General features: G+C 34.7%; 1 protein-coding gene across 3 annotated transcripts in view; it reads right to left on the reverse strand.

Annotated features, from left to right (window-relative positions):
* LOC109845004 (serine/threonine-protein phosphatase PP1-like) overlaps positions 1-17,067 on the reverse strand; it is a 21,130-nt gene extending 4,063 nt beyond the window's left edge. The window contains exons 1-3 of one of the 3 annotated variants that reach the window (XR_002248188.1): positions 16,756-17,067; positions 2,984-3,543; positions 2,336-2,490 (exon numbers count right to left, since the gene is read on the reverse strand). Coding sequence is in view for 2 of the 3 variants with exons in the window: in XM_020414186.1 (XP_020269775.1) it covers positions 2,336-2,557; positions 2,984-3,543; positions 16,756-16,933 (960 nt within the window). In the remaining variant the exon portion in view is untranslated. Of the gene's footprint in view, positions 1-2,335; positions 2,558-2,983; positions 3,544-16,755 lie in introns of all 3 variants that reach the window. The other 2 variants (XM_020414186.1, XM_020414187.1) reach the window with 2 other exon arrangements.

The following is a 17,312-nucleotide window of genomic DNA, read 5'->3' on the forward strand; positions in this document are numbered from 1 at the left end:
TATTTTACATATTTTCTGCTTGTGGCACACTGGTTTCACTTCTCAGTGTAACCTACATGTAGAGAGCACAGATCAGATTGTATGAGCTTTCAAGACCTCACTTCATGGAATGTGAAAGAATATATAAGTGATAACTAGCCATCTCAGTAGTACGGTCAACTTGGCCCAAAAGTCACGATGAGGCGAACCCATTATGCAACCTCTATTATCATTAATGTCAAAAGGGTGCATAGTGTGCGCTAAAGCATCTCATGAAAACTCTTTCTTGTACGTTGAACATAGCCATAATCAGGCCGTCAACAAGAATAATAATAAGATTGCAGACACAGACCAATTATTAGATCATAATAATAACGGGCTATGGACTTCGTTCAAAAGAATAACAATATGATAAAATTTGTGCAGAGCACAGAGCAGTTATCTCAGATGTAATAACATACATTGAGAATAGCCTCAATCCAGGCATCAATTTGCGCAGCTAACACTTTTATCAAAAAGAATAAAAATGAAACAAAATTTGTGTGCAGAAAAAGACAATGTATTTAATATAATTCTTCATTGAACATAGATACAATCGGAGCATTAATAAAATTTGTCTAGATCCAGGCTCCAATTTTAATTTGTCTGGAAAGGCTTCTCACCTTCACATCTTGCTTTGATACAGGGTCAAATAATGCAACCAAAAAGTCCGAAATTTCAAGATGAATATAGTCTTTGATGGTAAACTATACTATAGCTCACGAGTTAGTGTTCTTTTGCCTCTCTAAATAGAGAACATTAGGCACTCATTTTGACCATCACGTTTATGCGACCAAATGACTAAACTAAACAGAACCTATAAGATACAGAGATGCAGGTTTATTGAAAGACAATTAACTTAAAGTTTTATTTTAAGAAATATCCACCCTGAATGAGCCTTAGGCCCACAAGCTTCACTTGCCTAAGATAATGTCTGACACCAGGAAAGTACATTTATATAATCCTCTTTACTGATTTTCTTTAAGGCACCATTTTTCTGAGGGCCATAACTCAAAATAAATGATTCCTTTTAAGTTCAGCCCCTTAATGGACCTGCTCAGTGTGGGAACTGAGCTGGGTCAAAGAAGGGAAAGACGAATGGCCATAGGAATGTCAAATAATTTAATTAGAAATGAGGAAACAAACGTTGCATGCTTCTAGTGTTAAACATAACTAAATTGCACCCACTCATAAAAGTCAAGAGTTGACTTTTCCCAGTCTATTTCTCATGGGACTATAGGTTGGTCAAGATTCAAAAGAGGGAGAATTGAATGGAAATAAAATAACTGTGGGACATGCATGAGGTTAGGGTAGAACATATCAAAGATGTTATACATTTTGTAGATAGCATACGGGTGATGTATCACGAAAAATGGTAGATTTTCAATGTGGAATGCACATCATACGACTCAAAGTGGAAGTATTCCGATTTTGACTATTTGCAAAAGCAACCTATCTTAACTCACATTAAATTTACCCCTTTAATCAAATGCACATCGTACAATTCAAAGTGGAAGTATTCTGATTTTGACTATTTGTAAAAGCACCCTATCTTGACTTACATTAAATGTATGGTACCTTTAGTCCTCATGCTCATGCCCTATCCATTTCTGAAATCGCAGCATATTCTTATATGTTGTATCTGATTCATGCATGTAGCTGTTGTGTACAGCTTGGATGGTAGAGTAGGGGCAGCAGCTTTATTTATACACAGTGTGATCCAGCTTCTGATTTGATAACCAATTCCCACTGTGGAACTGGTAATACTGATATTCCTATATCCAATATGTCAGCTATATCAGAACCTTCTAGGCGAAGGACAGTGTTTATGCCTACAATTGTCGATGGCGCTTCCACATATTTAATTTACCTCCTAGGCTAAAAAGAACTTGGTGATCTTAAATATAAGAAGTTGGCCTACCTTGTCTGAAAAGGAAAATGAGCTTATATTTAGCATTATGACTGATTCATATTTTGCAAGTGAAATCTCTCTCTCTATATGTCAATTTTACAAATTTACTATTAGATAATTTTAGCATGGGCACTTGTATAATGAAGTCATGTTGTGTTAAGCACGTGTAGGAAACATGTGGAAAAAAAAACATATCCATATGTGAATTTTTAGAATTTCCCTGTGTCTTATGTTTCATGTCCATGTTGGCATGTTCCATGGACACACAAATGCAGCATACATTTTTAGTATGCCAACTGAAAAACACTTCAGGTAATATGATAACTTCAACAATCCATACTATGTGAAATAAGAACAAAAATCTTCGTGAAAGGGGGAAAAAGAAAGAGAGAAAGACAAACTGACCTTTCTTGGAGGTGTTCCTGGTTTTGACATACTGTTACCGAATCCAATTTTTCCTTTCTTGTCAGATGGTTTAAGGATCTGAAAGGAGCATGTTAAAGTCTCATCAACACTCATCATAGCACCAGCATTGTCAAACTCCCCACAGTAGTTAGGTGCTGAAAATATAGTCACAAGCTGACGCTTAGCGAAAAACTCATAACCATCTTCCACAACCTGCTCACCCTCATACATCAGAGAAAATGACAAAAACAAAAAGTGATATGAAAATCAACCGGACAAGAAGTAGCCAACACAGTAGAAAGAGATAAGATATTATTGGAATAATTCACCACTGAGATGGAATATTACTGACTTATGTTTACCCTTGGTATGTCATATTATTAGCCTAGCTATATCAGTAAAGTCAAATGCACATGTTAACTCTGTGGTAAAGATGGAACCGCACATCAGATATGACTCAAAAACCTCAGTTATGTGCCGAAAAAGCATGCTCCCTTTAAGTAAAAGGAGTTGAGTGACCTCAAATGATGTGGACCTTTAATAAATTGTTAAAGTTACCATTATTTTGTAGCACAAGAGAAGTACTTCTGCCTAATCTCTTTGACAAGAAACTCAATATTTGATTGAGATGTTCTGGTATATACTTACTTGATGAGCTCGGCAAATGAGATCCATATTGTGCTTCTTAAGGAATTCAGTCACCACATCCAAACCGAAGGTATAGGAAACACCTCTATCATTTTCCCCCCACCCATTGATTTCTTTATCAGGGTCGGACCATAGTAAATCACAGAGAAGGCCTTGGTCAGGCACATCAATCGGTCGAGCAAGGTTCCGTATCTGATCCAAGTTCTTCAGGTCAGGAGATAATCCCCCGTGCATGCAGAGGATCTTCTCGTCAATAAGTGCAGCAACAGGAAGGCAATTAAAACAATCAGTAAAAACTTTCCACAGACGAACATTAAATCTTCTCTTGCATTCGTCATAGAAGCCATATATACGGTTAATGGAAGCACACTCATGGTTTCCTCTCAAGAGAAAGAAGTTCTCAGGGTACTTTATCTTGTATGCAAGAAGAAGGCATATGGTTTCAATGCTTTGCTTGCCACGATCAACGTAATCACCTAGAAACAAATAGTTTGCTGCTGGAGGTAACCCACCATACTCAAATAGCCGGAGAAGATCAGAGTATTGCCCATGGATATCTCCTGTCAGGAAGAAATGATATGCTTAGAAAATATACAAGAAAGTTCCAATGCGGCATGAACAAAATTGAACGCACATAAAATGCAGAAGCATAAATCAGTAGTCCTATGAATACCTTTACATATAAAAAGGTAAAGGAGTTCTCCATTAACAGTCCTGCAAAACGCTAAAGATTAAGGGGCTGTTTGGTTTGTTGCAAAAATAAATTGCAGCAAATGTTGCATGCAGCATTTGTTGCAGGAAATCACCTTCGAATACATTGTTTGGATATATGTAATTATATTGTAGGAAATATATTTCTAATGCAAATTCAGTGTTTGGTTGAAAAGTAAGTAGTGCAAAAGCTATATAACTTTGCCAAATAAGGAAACTTGGGCGTAGATGATCTTCTATTTCGATTTAAAACAATTTATTTTGATGAAATGGAGTTATTTTTATTTTTAATTTCTTTTTTGAAGCTTGCAGATTTTTCTCCTACCAAATTGGCAGTAGTATTTGTTGCAAGTTTTTTTCCACAAACTTGCGTCCATTTACCTTTGCCAATAACAAAGTTGCAAGCCAAACAATGTAAATACAAATCATGTTGCTCTATTTACTTTTGCAACTCTAATTCCATCCAACCAAACAGCCTGTAGAAGCTATTAGATCTCCCCAATTCTTATATCTCACTATTACTACTCTTTATTGAAAGGATTATTTGAAACAAATTTTAAGAATAGGAAATAGCAATTGAATGCTTTGAGAATTGAGGGACTAATTTTGAAACAAATTATAAGAATTGTGGGACCTGGTAGCAATTTTAAGGATTTGAAAGACATTTCAAGATATTAAAGATTTAAAGTAAAATATGATCAATCCCTTTAGGCAATATAGAACGTTTGAACACCAACTGCTTAAGCTTAATTATATTTCCAGAATTACACCTTCATCGGCCATCAATTATAGAAGAAAACTAAAAATATTCTTGTAAAGTAAATATATCAGATGTAGGTCTATTCATTTTCGTGTCCACTAGATACTTCTCAGAAATGGAATCTAATATCTCCCTATTAAAGAAACAGTTAAGGATATGAACAAATGGATTCAGAAAACAATATGAATCAGAACAATCAATATATCTGATGGCGAGTAATAAAAGCTAGAAATAGGCAATAACCATATCTGTCATGGGTAAAATTAATATATAATGATCTTGTGTAATAATGTGTATAATTATGGTGGAACGAACCAAATAATTAAGAAATAGTTCGTTAATTATTTGTTGAAGTATATATTGGATCTGATAGTTCATTTAATAGCTAATAGATGTTAGTATCGGTTTATCAACGAATAAAATTTAACGAGATATGGGTTTGATTCATCAGATTATTAGATAATCATTTATGTTTTACAAATTATAACAATTTGGAAGCCAAATTTAAAAATACACACAATTTAAGGGGTATTTACAAAAGAAACCCCCACAAGAAAACAAGAAAGGACTTGGAGGGAAAATTAAAACATAGACACAAATTCGGAGGGTATATACAGAAAAAACGACCACAATAAAACAAAAAAGGATTTGGAGGGCAAATTAAAAATATAGATACAATTTTGAGAATATATATGGAAAAAGCACACAAAAAAAGAGGATCAAATAACTGACACGGGGTCGAACCTACACCACAAGGATTAGAACATTTTGTTTCTACCAATTGGGCTATCAGATATTGTGCATAGTTGGCGAATAGCTAAGTATTAAAACAAATTTAATTCAAATACCACGTGGTATTCAATAAAATTCAAACCAGAATAGTGAAGTTTACCTGAATTTGAATTTGAAAAGGCATTATTTGATTCAATTGGATAAATTTCCACCCCTATGTATAATGGCTAGTTATATGCTATTTGAACTAATGGACCATACTGATCATGTATTGTATGTGAATAATAATGGCTAATAGTGTGTTATCTAGAGCAATATATGCAATGGACTAATGGCTTGAATGTCAAGTAAAAAATCAGACATCTGATTCTAAATCTGGTGTTTACATTAAATCTAACTTCAAATTTAGAATATTCTCAACTTCACAGCTAGATACACATACATAAACAAAATCAGTATTTACTTACAAGAATATCAAACTCTATTTACACTCCTAAGCATTTTCCTTAAGTTAAAAAAATTTACTATTGTAGTGAAGTTAAACAACCTTTACAAATCATTATCTATTGTCAGATCCCTGAAAGGGGGGTATACCCTGGATCCGTGCTCTGATTTGCAGCTAGAGATGAACCGGCTTGGATCCTGATGGGAGAGGGAACTACGGCACCAACAATTTCCGATCAAATTGAGCCCGTCCCCCATTGAGTATATGGAAGTGTAGTGTGAAAAGCATGAAACTTACCCTTATTTATAGAAAGAGCTTCAACTAAGACATAGGAACAACTGATTAATGGACAAATCTCCATAGATAAGAATAAATTATAATGAGATCTTCAATCATATCAATGTTAACCAATTGATAGTTATCAAAAAATATCATCTCAACAACAAAACCACATTGGACAGCAGCGAAGAGGGTGATATGATACCTAAAGGGTACTCAAGATTATGTTGTGCTATGGACATTCGGATTTGTGACTAAAGGATACACAAACGCTTATTGAGCATGTAATTACGATGAGGGCAAGTCAACTTTGGCGTATGTTTTCTTGCTTGAGGTAGGACCGTCTCTGGTTGAAGCAAGACAAACATTCGTCGCGCTTTCCATGATAGAGACCAAGTATGTTGCTGGTTCAGCCGCAACACAAGAGACAATCTAGTTACGAGGGTTCTTACAGAATCTTGAAATCATACCACATGCATCAGATCTTGTCAAATTGTACTGTGATAGCATGGCAGCAATGAGATCATGCCAAGAAGGCCAAGTACCACATGAAGACAAAACAAGTAGATATAAAGTCCAACTTTATAAGGAACTATTCATACGAAGTGGTCTTGGAGTACATACCCACTGAGTGCATGATCTCTGACCTGCTGGCGAAGCCTCTCTTTGCTAGGTTATTCAGAACTCATATAAGTCGCCTTTGGCAATATGATCGAACGAATAAAGATGAGATGACTAGTCTATGAGAATATCATGAATCCCGCTGATAGAAATCGGCATTTATGAAGAAGCTGTATCGCTTAGATTGAGCAATGAGATGAGGTCATTCTTGAGAATACTGGACTTGACGAATGACCCGGGTTCGGTGCAAGTCAATTTGTTCAAAGTTTGATGTGTTTGCATCCACTTGGGAGCAATGGAATGGTTCCTGAGTGGGAGACGGACACGGACAGGTCTAAGTAGGGTGGGCCTACTGATTAGGTCAAGATCTACACGATGTAGAGATGAACATATACTCTCCAAAAGAATGTTACTCCTTCATGATGTGTGTTGGTCTCTTTATTTTGATGATGTTTAACAAACAATTTACCACTAATGTTGTTTATCTAATATTTGTGTTTATTTATTTATTATAGACAAACAACAAGTTGGAGGATGGATGAAATTGCACATTCACGATCATATCCAATGGAGGTTGGCGGAATAGTGGTTGAAGCAATGCAATTCAAGTTAAATATTCAAGTTCAAGATTCATCCGCAAGATTACCAAGTCAAGTTATTGAAGATCAAGATCAAGCTTGGGTAATTTAGTTTAGGTTTTATATTATGTGTGTTAGTACTTTAAGCTCAATCATACACACACATACACGTTTTGGTTTTTCTATGTATATATATATAGTCGTATATATACATACATGTTTTGGTTTCCAAGTATATATAAATATGAAATTACATCCTTTATATTTATTGTTTTGGTTTTTCAAGTTTAAATATGAAACAATTGAATATAATTGGAAAATACATTTTTGTTTCGTGTTTACATGCTTATATATGATTTTATCAATATCAAGTTTATATTTAATGAAATCATATTTATTGCTTTTGAAATGTTTGCAAAAATATACAATTTTGTGAAAATATTGTATTCTCAGGTTTTGGACTTAATAATAATTATATGCATCTTTTATTAAGTCTATAAAATCATTTTGTAATGTTTCAAAACATGATTAAGCTAAAATGTCAAAACTCATATGTTCACATTTTTATGTTTTTGACTATTTTGTAAAATGATGATATTTTTTATTTAGGAGGTCCTTTCTAAAAATTAATTTTTGTAGCATGTGTATTATCATGTCTACAATTATTTCCCAAAGTTTTATATTTTTTAGAATTTATTTGATATTTTTAAACAGGATTTCAAAATCATCAAATTGCTTATAAACCTGTTATTTCATATATCTGTTTGCGGTCGACCGTCACGGTCGACCGCGACTGTATTTTTTCCTCAGGAGCTAGCAGAAACTTTCGCGATCGACCGTCTGCTCGGGAACTCTTGCGGTCAACCGTCACGGTCGACCGTAGCCTTTTTTGATCGTTTTCTCAGTTTTGATGACCTTCGCGGTCGATCGCGAAAAACTCACGGTCGACCGCCCAACGGTCATTTTGGTACAGAATCAGATTTCTGATTCTTGGACTTTTTTGTCTTTTCCTTAGGGGTTATTTGGCTGAGATTTTGGGAGACTATATATACTCCTTGCTCTCATCTCTCAAACCAACCAAGAAGTTTTTAAAACAAAAGTTTAATAAGGGTTTAAGCTTGGTTAGTTTGTTTTAAGTTTGGGGTTTTACAACGAGGAGCTTACATCAGTTGTTGAAGAGTTCATGTTCAATATTTCATCATCCTCTCTTCGTGTTTATAGAGAAGTTTCCTTAACTTTATTTCCTAGCATTTTTACTATTATATTCCATATCAATTTTATTGCTAGTTCTTCTTGAGTTAAGTCTTATTTATTCTCATTGTTTACACACACATATCAATTTTATTGCTAGTTCTTCTTGAGTTAAGTCTTATTTATTCTCATTGTTTACACACACCCACTTGAGCTTATTGTATTTTCATACTTAGTATAATTTGGGTTGTGAGGAGTTATAACAATTGAGAGTGAGTTACATTGAGTTCTCATCTATTGTAGAAAACATATTTGTTGATACATTGTTAGTGTTGTAAAGTTTTCGGTGAGCTAGAAAACTGAGTGTGAGGAGTGAAGGTTGATCGGTGAGCGTTGAAAACTGACATTGTGAGTATTTGTGAACGTTGATCGGTGAGCGTTGAAAACCGACATTGTGAGGTGTAAACGTTATTCGAGTGAGCGTAGAAAACACGGTTGTGATAGTGTATTTCTCCCCGAGAGTGGGGAGCGGAGACATAGGACGGAAGGTCCGAACTTCGTGATCATATTGTGTGTTTGCATTGTTTGTTTTGCCCTATCACAATTGTATGTTTAGTTTAGTTTGTTTCTCCTTGTATTAGTTTATATATCCTTGCATATAATTCACCATATATCTCGTTGCTAGGATATTGCTCTTTGGTTATATTGCTCTTTTTTGCTCATATTATATTGTATATCTATCTTGTAAGAATAATTTATTAATTAGTTTTAATTAGCATAAAATCGGATTAGATTAACATAAGACCCTAATCAACCCCCCCTCTAGGGTCTAACAATGTGATCCTACATGTGTTGGGCAACTCATAATTTTAGGGTCTGGGAATGGATGTCTTCTTCAGTACTATATGAAGCCAAAATCATATGGAGCATAAAATTTGTTCCAGGCATCCTCTTAGTGACATTTGACTATATTGTGAAGCTTTAGGAGTAATGTTGCTACATTGACTTCTCACCACTGTTTTAAATATCGGCCGATAATCGATATTATCGACCGAGTTATCGAATTTGGAAGCTCTCCGCTAGGATAAATTAGATTTTTAATCGGTTATCGTTTTTGTAGGTTTATCGGCGGTTTATCGGCACTTATCGGCCGATAAGTAAGACTTTTTTATCGGGATTATCGGGATTATCGGCCCATTTTGACTAACATTATATTTTTTTCAAGGCTATGATGCGAGTTTCGCTTTCTACAATTTGTTAGTGATTCTAAACATGATGATTTACATTTTGGTATGTTTATATTTCATTAAGCATGATTAGATTATATTTTTTAATTGTTATATTATATATACACATCATCCAGTATATCACTCCGATAAATACTACTTATATCCGATATATCCCCGATTTTCGCTATCCGATAAGGATTTTGACCGTCCGATAAATCCCCGATAACCGATATTTAAAACCTTGCTTCTCACATGTGGCTATGCATGATAAATTCAGTCTAAAGAAAGGTGATTGGTAAAGCAATTGTTCCCAGATGTGAGGAACACTGCTGACACATCTACTTTGGTATCGAGTTTGCATCCAGAGCTTCATTTTGACAAAGTGTAGATCTCACCATATAGTTCAGCAGTAGTTGAGTATGCTTCAACTTGTACTAGGGATGTGTTTATAGTTGGATCTAGGGTATAAAACACTATCTATAGTTTTCTTTCGCAAAGGGCTCAATGTCTTTATGCTCGCTCTTTACAGGGATTTGTAGCATAGAGCTCGCTAATTGCAGGTTGTTTCGATGGTCACATGACAAAAGAGTTGTATAGACCTTGTGATTGGTTCAGAGAGTTGCAGCTCACTTTATAGTCGGGTGGGACTATTTTAGATTCGGTGCCCTTTAGGCGGTAGTGATATCTACATAAATCTGATTTATTGTTGAGATAAATCTTGGAAATAACTATCATTTGGTTAACATTGATGTGATCAAAGATTTCATGATAATTTATTCCTACTTATTGAGATTTGGCCATTAATTGATTGATCTTATCTCTTAGTTTGAAGCTCTCCCTATAACTAGGGATGGAGGCTTCATCTCTCTCACTACACTTTCATATACACAATTAGAGACGGGCTTTGAGAATTGATCAGAGGTTGTTGCGTGTATTGTGAACAATCCGAGGGAGTCTCGTTCATCGTAATTCCCTCCATTGTCAAGATTCAAACGGGTTCATCGCTAACTACAGATCAGAGCACCGATCCCAAGTATTTCTCCCTACATCTTTCAACATTATCATAACGGAGTATTAACTTTATCAGCATGTACTTCTTCACATAAACACACAAATAAGTGAGAAAAGACCAAAACATTATTAGAAGTGAAATTACTCAAATTATGTTGCATATGGAAACAGAAATGCTATCAGTCACAAAAACCCTATCACTCACAGCTAAGATTTCAATAATATCAGTCACCAGGGTAACTTGTGATATTAGTTGAAATGGATGTGAAACCCTTGCACAATAAGCAATGGCTAGGAATGTTTGCTCTACTGACGCATGATGAAACATGAATTATACAAGGTTATCGATAGCGGATAGCATTGTGTAGGGGTGAGGTATCTCTAAAGTTATTTGCACCTATAGCGACAAAATAAAGACAAATAGCGCATAGTCAAATAGCGCATAGTCAAATAGCGATCAAATTTAAATATTCTAAAAAATAAGAAAAATTATAGAAAAATCTAAAAAATCTACAAATGTATATTTGATTTATAGAGATCCTAAGCATGAACTAGATGTGTAACAATTGCACAATATTAACAAAGTACTATAAAGAATTAAAAAAACACTAGAGATGATGGAGGTGGTGGAGGGAGCACCAGATATGGTGAGGAAGCACCAGAGAGAGAGAGGGGTAAGCACTGGCAACTAGAGTTTTTTCTTGAATCAGAGAGGGAGAGAACTGGCGGCTATGGTTTTTTCTCTTTTGTAGCTGTGAATCAAAGACGGGAGAGAGGGGGAAAAAGAGGTCAGATAGGGTTTTAATGATAAAACAAGTCGGGTTTGGGAATAGGTCGGGTAGAATATAAAAGCTAAAAAAACGGGTTCTAGCTATTAAAAACGCTATTCAACACTTTTAACAGCTAAAACTTGTTATGGCGTGCAATCACGAGCAAATAGCAATTTTAGCTGCTATTTGCTACCACTTTCGTGATAGTATAGCAGTAACCAGCGCTAATGCTATAAAAACTGCTATAGCGGCACCATGCACCGCTATTTTCAACAGTGGAATTACATATGCCTTGCATTCTAGTTTTAAAAGGTATTATTGCATGTGCAATGGAGACCATAAAGTGCACCAAAATAAGAAGATTGTAGTTGATGCAGCAAGCAGAGGAACAAAAGACCTCAAGGGACAAGAATTGAGGTGGTTAAAAATGTTAGTTGCTGATTTAATAATGAAGATTACCCTTAGCTGAGCCTGAGCAGAATAAAGAAGGGATTGAGGTCGCCAATCCTGAAGATTGGGAACACAGGCATTTTTGTTACTGTTAGTTGAATAGCTAAATAACAAGCTATAGAACCTACAATTATTTTGTGTGTTGTTGCTTAAAATGTTTTTCATTTACAAAATCTGACAGTTTGTAATATATTTTCTTGATTTGCAATAATCATCATATATATACCACCTAAAAAGTCTTCATTTCTTTCAAGATAAGATATTTTCAATGCAAATATAAGCTCTCTAGCTTTCATTTCTGATCGATTACTCTGAATAACGTGCATAAACTCAATCAACTCAATCTGACACTAGTCCTCTTGAGGCATGTAGAGGGACAACAACCAGTAGCTCTAGCTAATGACCACCATGGGAAAAATCAAATACTTGGCAATGTGGATGCAGGAGGATGAGGGCATGCACCAAAAAAGGAGAAGATAAATATAATATCGCCAAAAGTACTTGAAAATTGTCTAGAAACTGCAGCGCGCTGATTTTGAAGGTAAACTCTCTTTTATGCATTAATCTTCTTTAAGCAAGTACAGGCACGAGGACTAATAGCTTAGCGAGTGAGTAGAAGTATATGGGGAAAACCAGGATTTCCGCAATGAAGATGCAGGTGGATAGATGAGATAGAGAGGATCTACAAAGAAAAGGCACTAAATATAGAATACCACCAACAACACAAAGTAACATAATAACAGCGGCAGGCAGGCTGATTATAATGTTGATTTCTCTTTTACGCTCTACTTCCTCTTAGTGGAATATATTGCCAGAACACATGCTCTGTTTTCATGGAGATAACCTATACACAATTGTTTCTTTTACAAATATCAGTGGCTTGAGCTTTAGCCTCACGATGAACACCATTCACTCTCTTCGCCACCAAATTTCCTTTCGTGGAAGTTTAAAAAGTAGATGAAACCAGTGGCTCACTTATGATTTATTGCTTGATGTAAATTCCCTTTTTGCTTACATTCTTGAGGAAAGCAAAGAAACAAAATAGCAGTTCCAGTTTATATTCATCATAGCACAAAGCAGAGATAGATTGTATGAGTGAATGACTGCATTTAAGAGGTATGGATTTAGAAAGTAACACATTCGATATAAATATGCCAGTCTAAGATGTGTAACTTTATACGATTTAATAAAGAGGGAATACAACATATCACAAGTTCACATTGATATTTCGGCCACGCCAATATATCACAATCAAACAATAGTGAGTATATTCATTAAAAATAAATATTTTTATCACTTTTAAAAGTTCCATTTGTTCTTGCATGAACTCAGAAATAAAATGTTGGTATTTAACCCAACAGATACAAAGCATCCTTCATAAGTTGCGCCCATTAAAGACAATACCCATTGAATCTGCCACCAAAGATGCACCTTTAAACTGAAATACATAGACTAGCACGCCTTGACAAACCCATCCTATTGTAAAGAATATAATATCACTTTGAACTATACTATCTGGTGCAACTGCCAAGCAGTATAGTATTTAAATGATTTCAAATAAGAAAAATACAAATATAACAAGCAATGAGGCTTGCTATTTGCAGTAATACATTTTACTTGTTTCTACAAGCCCTGGGACACATAAATACAAAATGCTGCTTTGTGCAAGTAGATCGCACATACTAGACCCCAGTTACCTCTCTCTCGTTCATTTGATGGGTGGATGGTGCTAGTACAAGTGTTAATATTGACATATCTCAACTTCCAACCAAACTTTGATCTGTGCATTCAAAGTCCCAAACGAGCATCACTTATTCTATTCTAATTTTCAAAACCTGATGAGTATAGAAATATGTCCACATGGATAAGTATAGTTATCATTTTGCAACATTGTGGAAAACAAAGGACGCATTTACAGTAAAAAAAATCAAATGACTGGCCCAAACTAATCATTAAAATAATAAGAGAGAATTGCTTCATCCCTATTGTACCAGTTTGCACTATATCCAGATTCTGATTTTTTTTAGTAGATGGTCTTTATAAAACCTAAGTTATGGCTTAGAAAAATAAAGTATCAAAACTCTTACGTAGTCCTTCGTCATATATAGTCTTTTAGCAAACCTATGTTATGGCTTATAAAAATGAAGTATTAAAACACCTGCTTCGTCCTTTGTCTATGATTCTTGTTCGGCAAGAATTCATCAAATTAGATTAAAAGAATAAGAAAGAAATCCAAAATCTTTTGTTGTTTAGGTGGCACAAGGATTTTAATGGGGGGATAAAAGATGTGCACTCCAGTGCAGTCGTTTGACTTAACAATTGGCCTATGTTGCCAAATATTTGGTAAAATGGATAAAAAGATTATTCATTTTCTATTACTAACTCTCTTTTTTTTTTAATCTTGATTGGACTTTTTTAAAATAGATTCCTTTTCGTTATCTAGTATATATTATTCAATTGGATTGATTGTGCCTCAAAATATACATCACTTAAATTATTAAATTGCCTTCTTCTTTCTAAGTGGAGTAGAAAAATGGATTTCCAGTCACAGACTGAAAATTCAACAAAATTTGAACCGTTAACTATTTAATACAAATCATTGAACAGTTCTCCAAATCATTATCCAATAAAAATTAGCTTCTTTGAATGATGAAAAATAATGAATTTGACTTATGACTAAATGACTAATCAATATTTAATTTTTTCAATAAACAATCCTTTGAAAATCATTTAACGAAAAAAGCATAAAGGGTGCAAGGGCAGTTTTTAAATAAAGTAAGATAATTAAAACAACAAAACAAAAAATAAAAAAAGGAAAATGACAAAATTTTCAAAGCATATATGCTAAATAAAGATGCTAAAACAAAAGAACAGATTATTAGAGCATGAAAAGTGATGAATTTTTTTCGGCATTAGAAAACAAAAGTTATAAATAATAAGAAAACAAGATTGTATGAGCAAGTTTTATGTTTATTAAATACAATAAATTTTCTAAAGACGCCTAAATAGGAAGGAGTCAAGGATTTACATCCTAAAAAGTGGAATTAACAATGAATATCAACAAGAAAAAAAACTATTTAAGAAATTTAGCAAAATGATAGAAGAAAATTTTACATGAAAGTAAGGAACAATGTTTTTAAGACTTGTGGAAACTTTTTTTGTTGGGTTAAATTACCAGATAGGTATTTTTATATAACCTCAATCACTGCTTTGGTATGTAAAATTGCTCTGGCATCATTTTGGTATTTTAATTTTGACACTTGTGCAATTGGATATGAAAGCTCGCTGCCAGCCACTTTTTCTAGAGGAACGAACATGTGCCACTCACGTGAATCAATTATAACCGTTATTAGAAGCTGATGTGGCATGGATTAAGTGAATTCGCAGAGCTTAAAGGAAAAAAATGTGGATCTTTTAACTAACCCTAGAATGGCTAGCGACGACTTTTAATACCCAATTGCGCAATTGTCAAAGTTAAAATACCAAATTGTCATCAGAGCAACCTTAAATACCAAAGTGGTAATTGGGGTCAAATAAAAATACCAAATTGGTAATTTATCCTTTTTCGTTGTGAGACTAATATCCTTTCCTCATCAACCTAATTGGTGATTCCACCTAAGAGCATAGATTAGTAACATAGATAATACAGCTTTACGAAACTGAAATTGGTTTTAATCAAGTTGAATTAGGCAAAATGTGCATGAAGGTCAGAACCTAGACTTTTAATCCTATAAGGCTGTTTAAGACGGGCCAAAGTAAGCCTTCAAGCTTTTATAGTTGTAAGATGCTTCCTACTCTAGCTTTCGGCTGAAGCGCACAGCCACTAGTATTTACAACTAAAACAAGGCATTTTACAACTATGTTTTAAAGAAATGAATTAGTATCGTCATCCTCATTTGCTTCAAAAGTGATGGGCAGTTGTATTTTCCAGCATGCGACAAAAGATAAGAACTACTCTTGAATTATTTTAAAAACATTCACAAGGAAAAAATCAATGTACATTAGAAACAAATAACTTTGTTGATATATTGTCTTCTGGCCCCAACCCCACAAAAAAAGGAAGAAAAATACCCACTCACAGATAAAGGGAGAGCTGTATTGACTGAGTTTTTTTCTCTACATCCAGTGGTATAACATTGGACTAAACCCCAACATAATTTAGTATGTAAAAGTTTATCACCATCATAAGCACAAAGTTCTTTTTTCTTTCTGCAGACAACGACTAAGATTTTGCATAAGTTGTTCACTCAGACACCCCACTAAAAGACAGCTATGTGCTCATCATCCATTCATAGATTTCTATCACAACCTCAATCCTTTTTAGCATCCAGTTTTATGCCCCTATAATTATTAAAAGGATTCATAATATGTATACTTTATCAAGCAAAAATTAACTCTAGCAAAATTTTGATAAAAGAGAGAAGTAAAACGGAGACTAGAACTAAGAATCTTATTATACCTGGTCATCATTCGTTCAAACAAAATCTATTCTTGTTAATCCTTAATTCACTTTCAACCAAATAGTTACAGTCAAGAATCATAATAAATATGATAAGAGCATAATAAACAGTAAAAACTCCCTATTTTCATCACAAAATATATATATATATTACAAGAAGAAAATAGTAGGGTAAATTTTCACAAATCCCTTCTGAGCTTTAGGGCTAACTTGCATGAAAATTTTCCAAACTTTAAAATAACAAATTTGGTGAATTCCATAAAATGCCTGAAATGTTCCATGTGAGCTTTGGAGCAAATTTTATTCAAGGGTTTGATGGGTAGAGAGGAAGGAGAGAAACATGAAAAATAAAATTTAAGGTTTCTCTCTACGGTTTAATTGAGAGAATAGGGTTAAAAGAATAGTGTGAAACACCCCAAAGTACAGGAGATTTTCTCTAACTTTCAATGTTCAAGGAGTACAAATCTCCTAAGTTCAGGGGGGGTTCTGAAATTTACCCAAAACAGTAAAACTTTGATCTTTATAGAAAATTTTACCACAAATTTTGACGGGGGCTTCGAGCTCCAAGAGATTAGGCTGGCCCATGAAAATATCCTTGGATGCTTGACACAGCTGCTTGATCTCCGCCTCCGTCATCTGCACGTGCCTCGCCGTTCGCCCGAGCTTCGCATCGAGAAGGCGCCTGATGATGCCGTCGAGCACTGCCTCGTCCATCGCCTTCCTCTTCCTTCTCAATCAAAATCAGAAAACCCTAGAAATTCAATCGAGAAGGGGGGAAGGAACAAGGGTTGAGGTTGCTGTCGCTTTCGCCGCTTATTTTCCCGCCTCAGTGTCTACTGAGGCTCCACACGTGCCCCAGTTAAGCCTGCTATTTGGCAAACGGACCTGAAAAGAGGGCCCGGGTTATTTTGTCTCGTCCACAATTAAATACATTGTAACTTTTTCTTTTAGGGCTTGTTTGGTTATTTCCCAAAAAACCGAAAAATGGAAATGAAAAGCAAGAAATCTCAAAAAGTACAATTTCACACATTTCCATCCCTAAAACTCACCCATAACATCTAATAAAATATTATTTTCATCCAACAACTCATTC

Source organism: Asparagus officinalis, chromosome 6 (assembly GCF_001876935.1).
Source record: "Asparagus officinalis chromosome 6, Aspof.V1, whole genome shotgun sequence".
Classification (NCBI taxonomy): Eukaryota; Viridiplantae; Streptophyta; class Magnoliopsida; order Asparagales; family Asparagaceae; genus Asparagus; species Asparagus officinalis.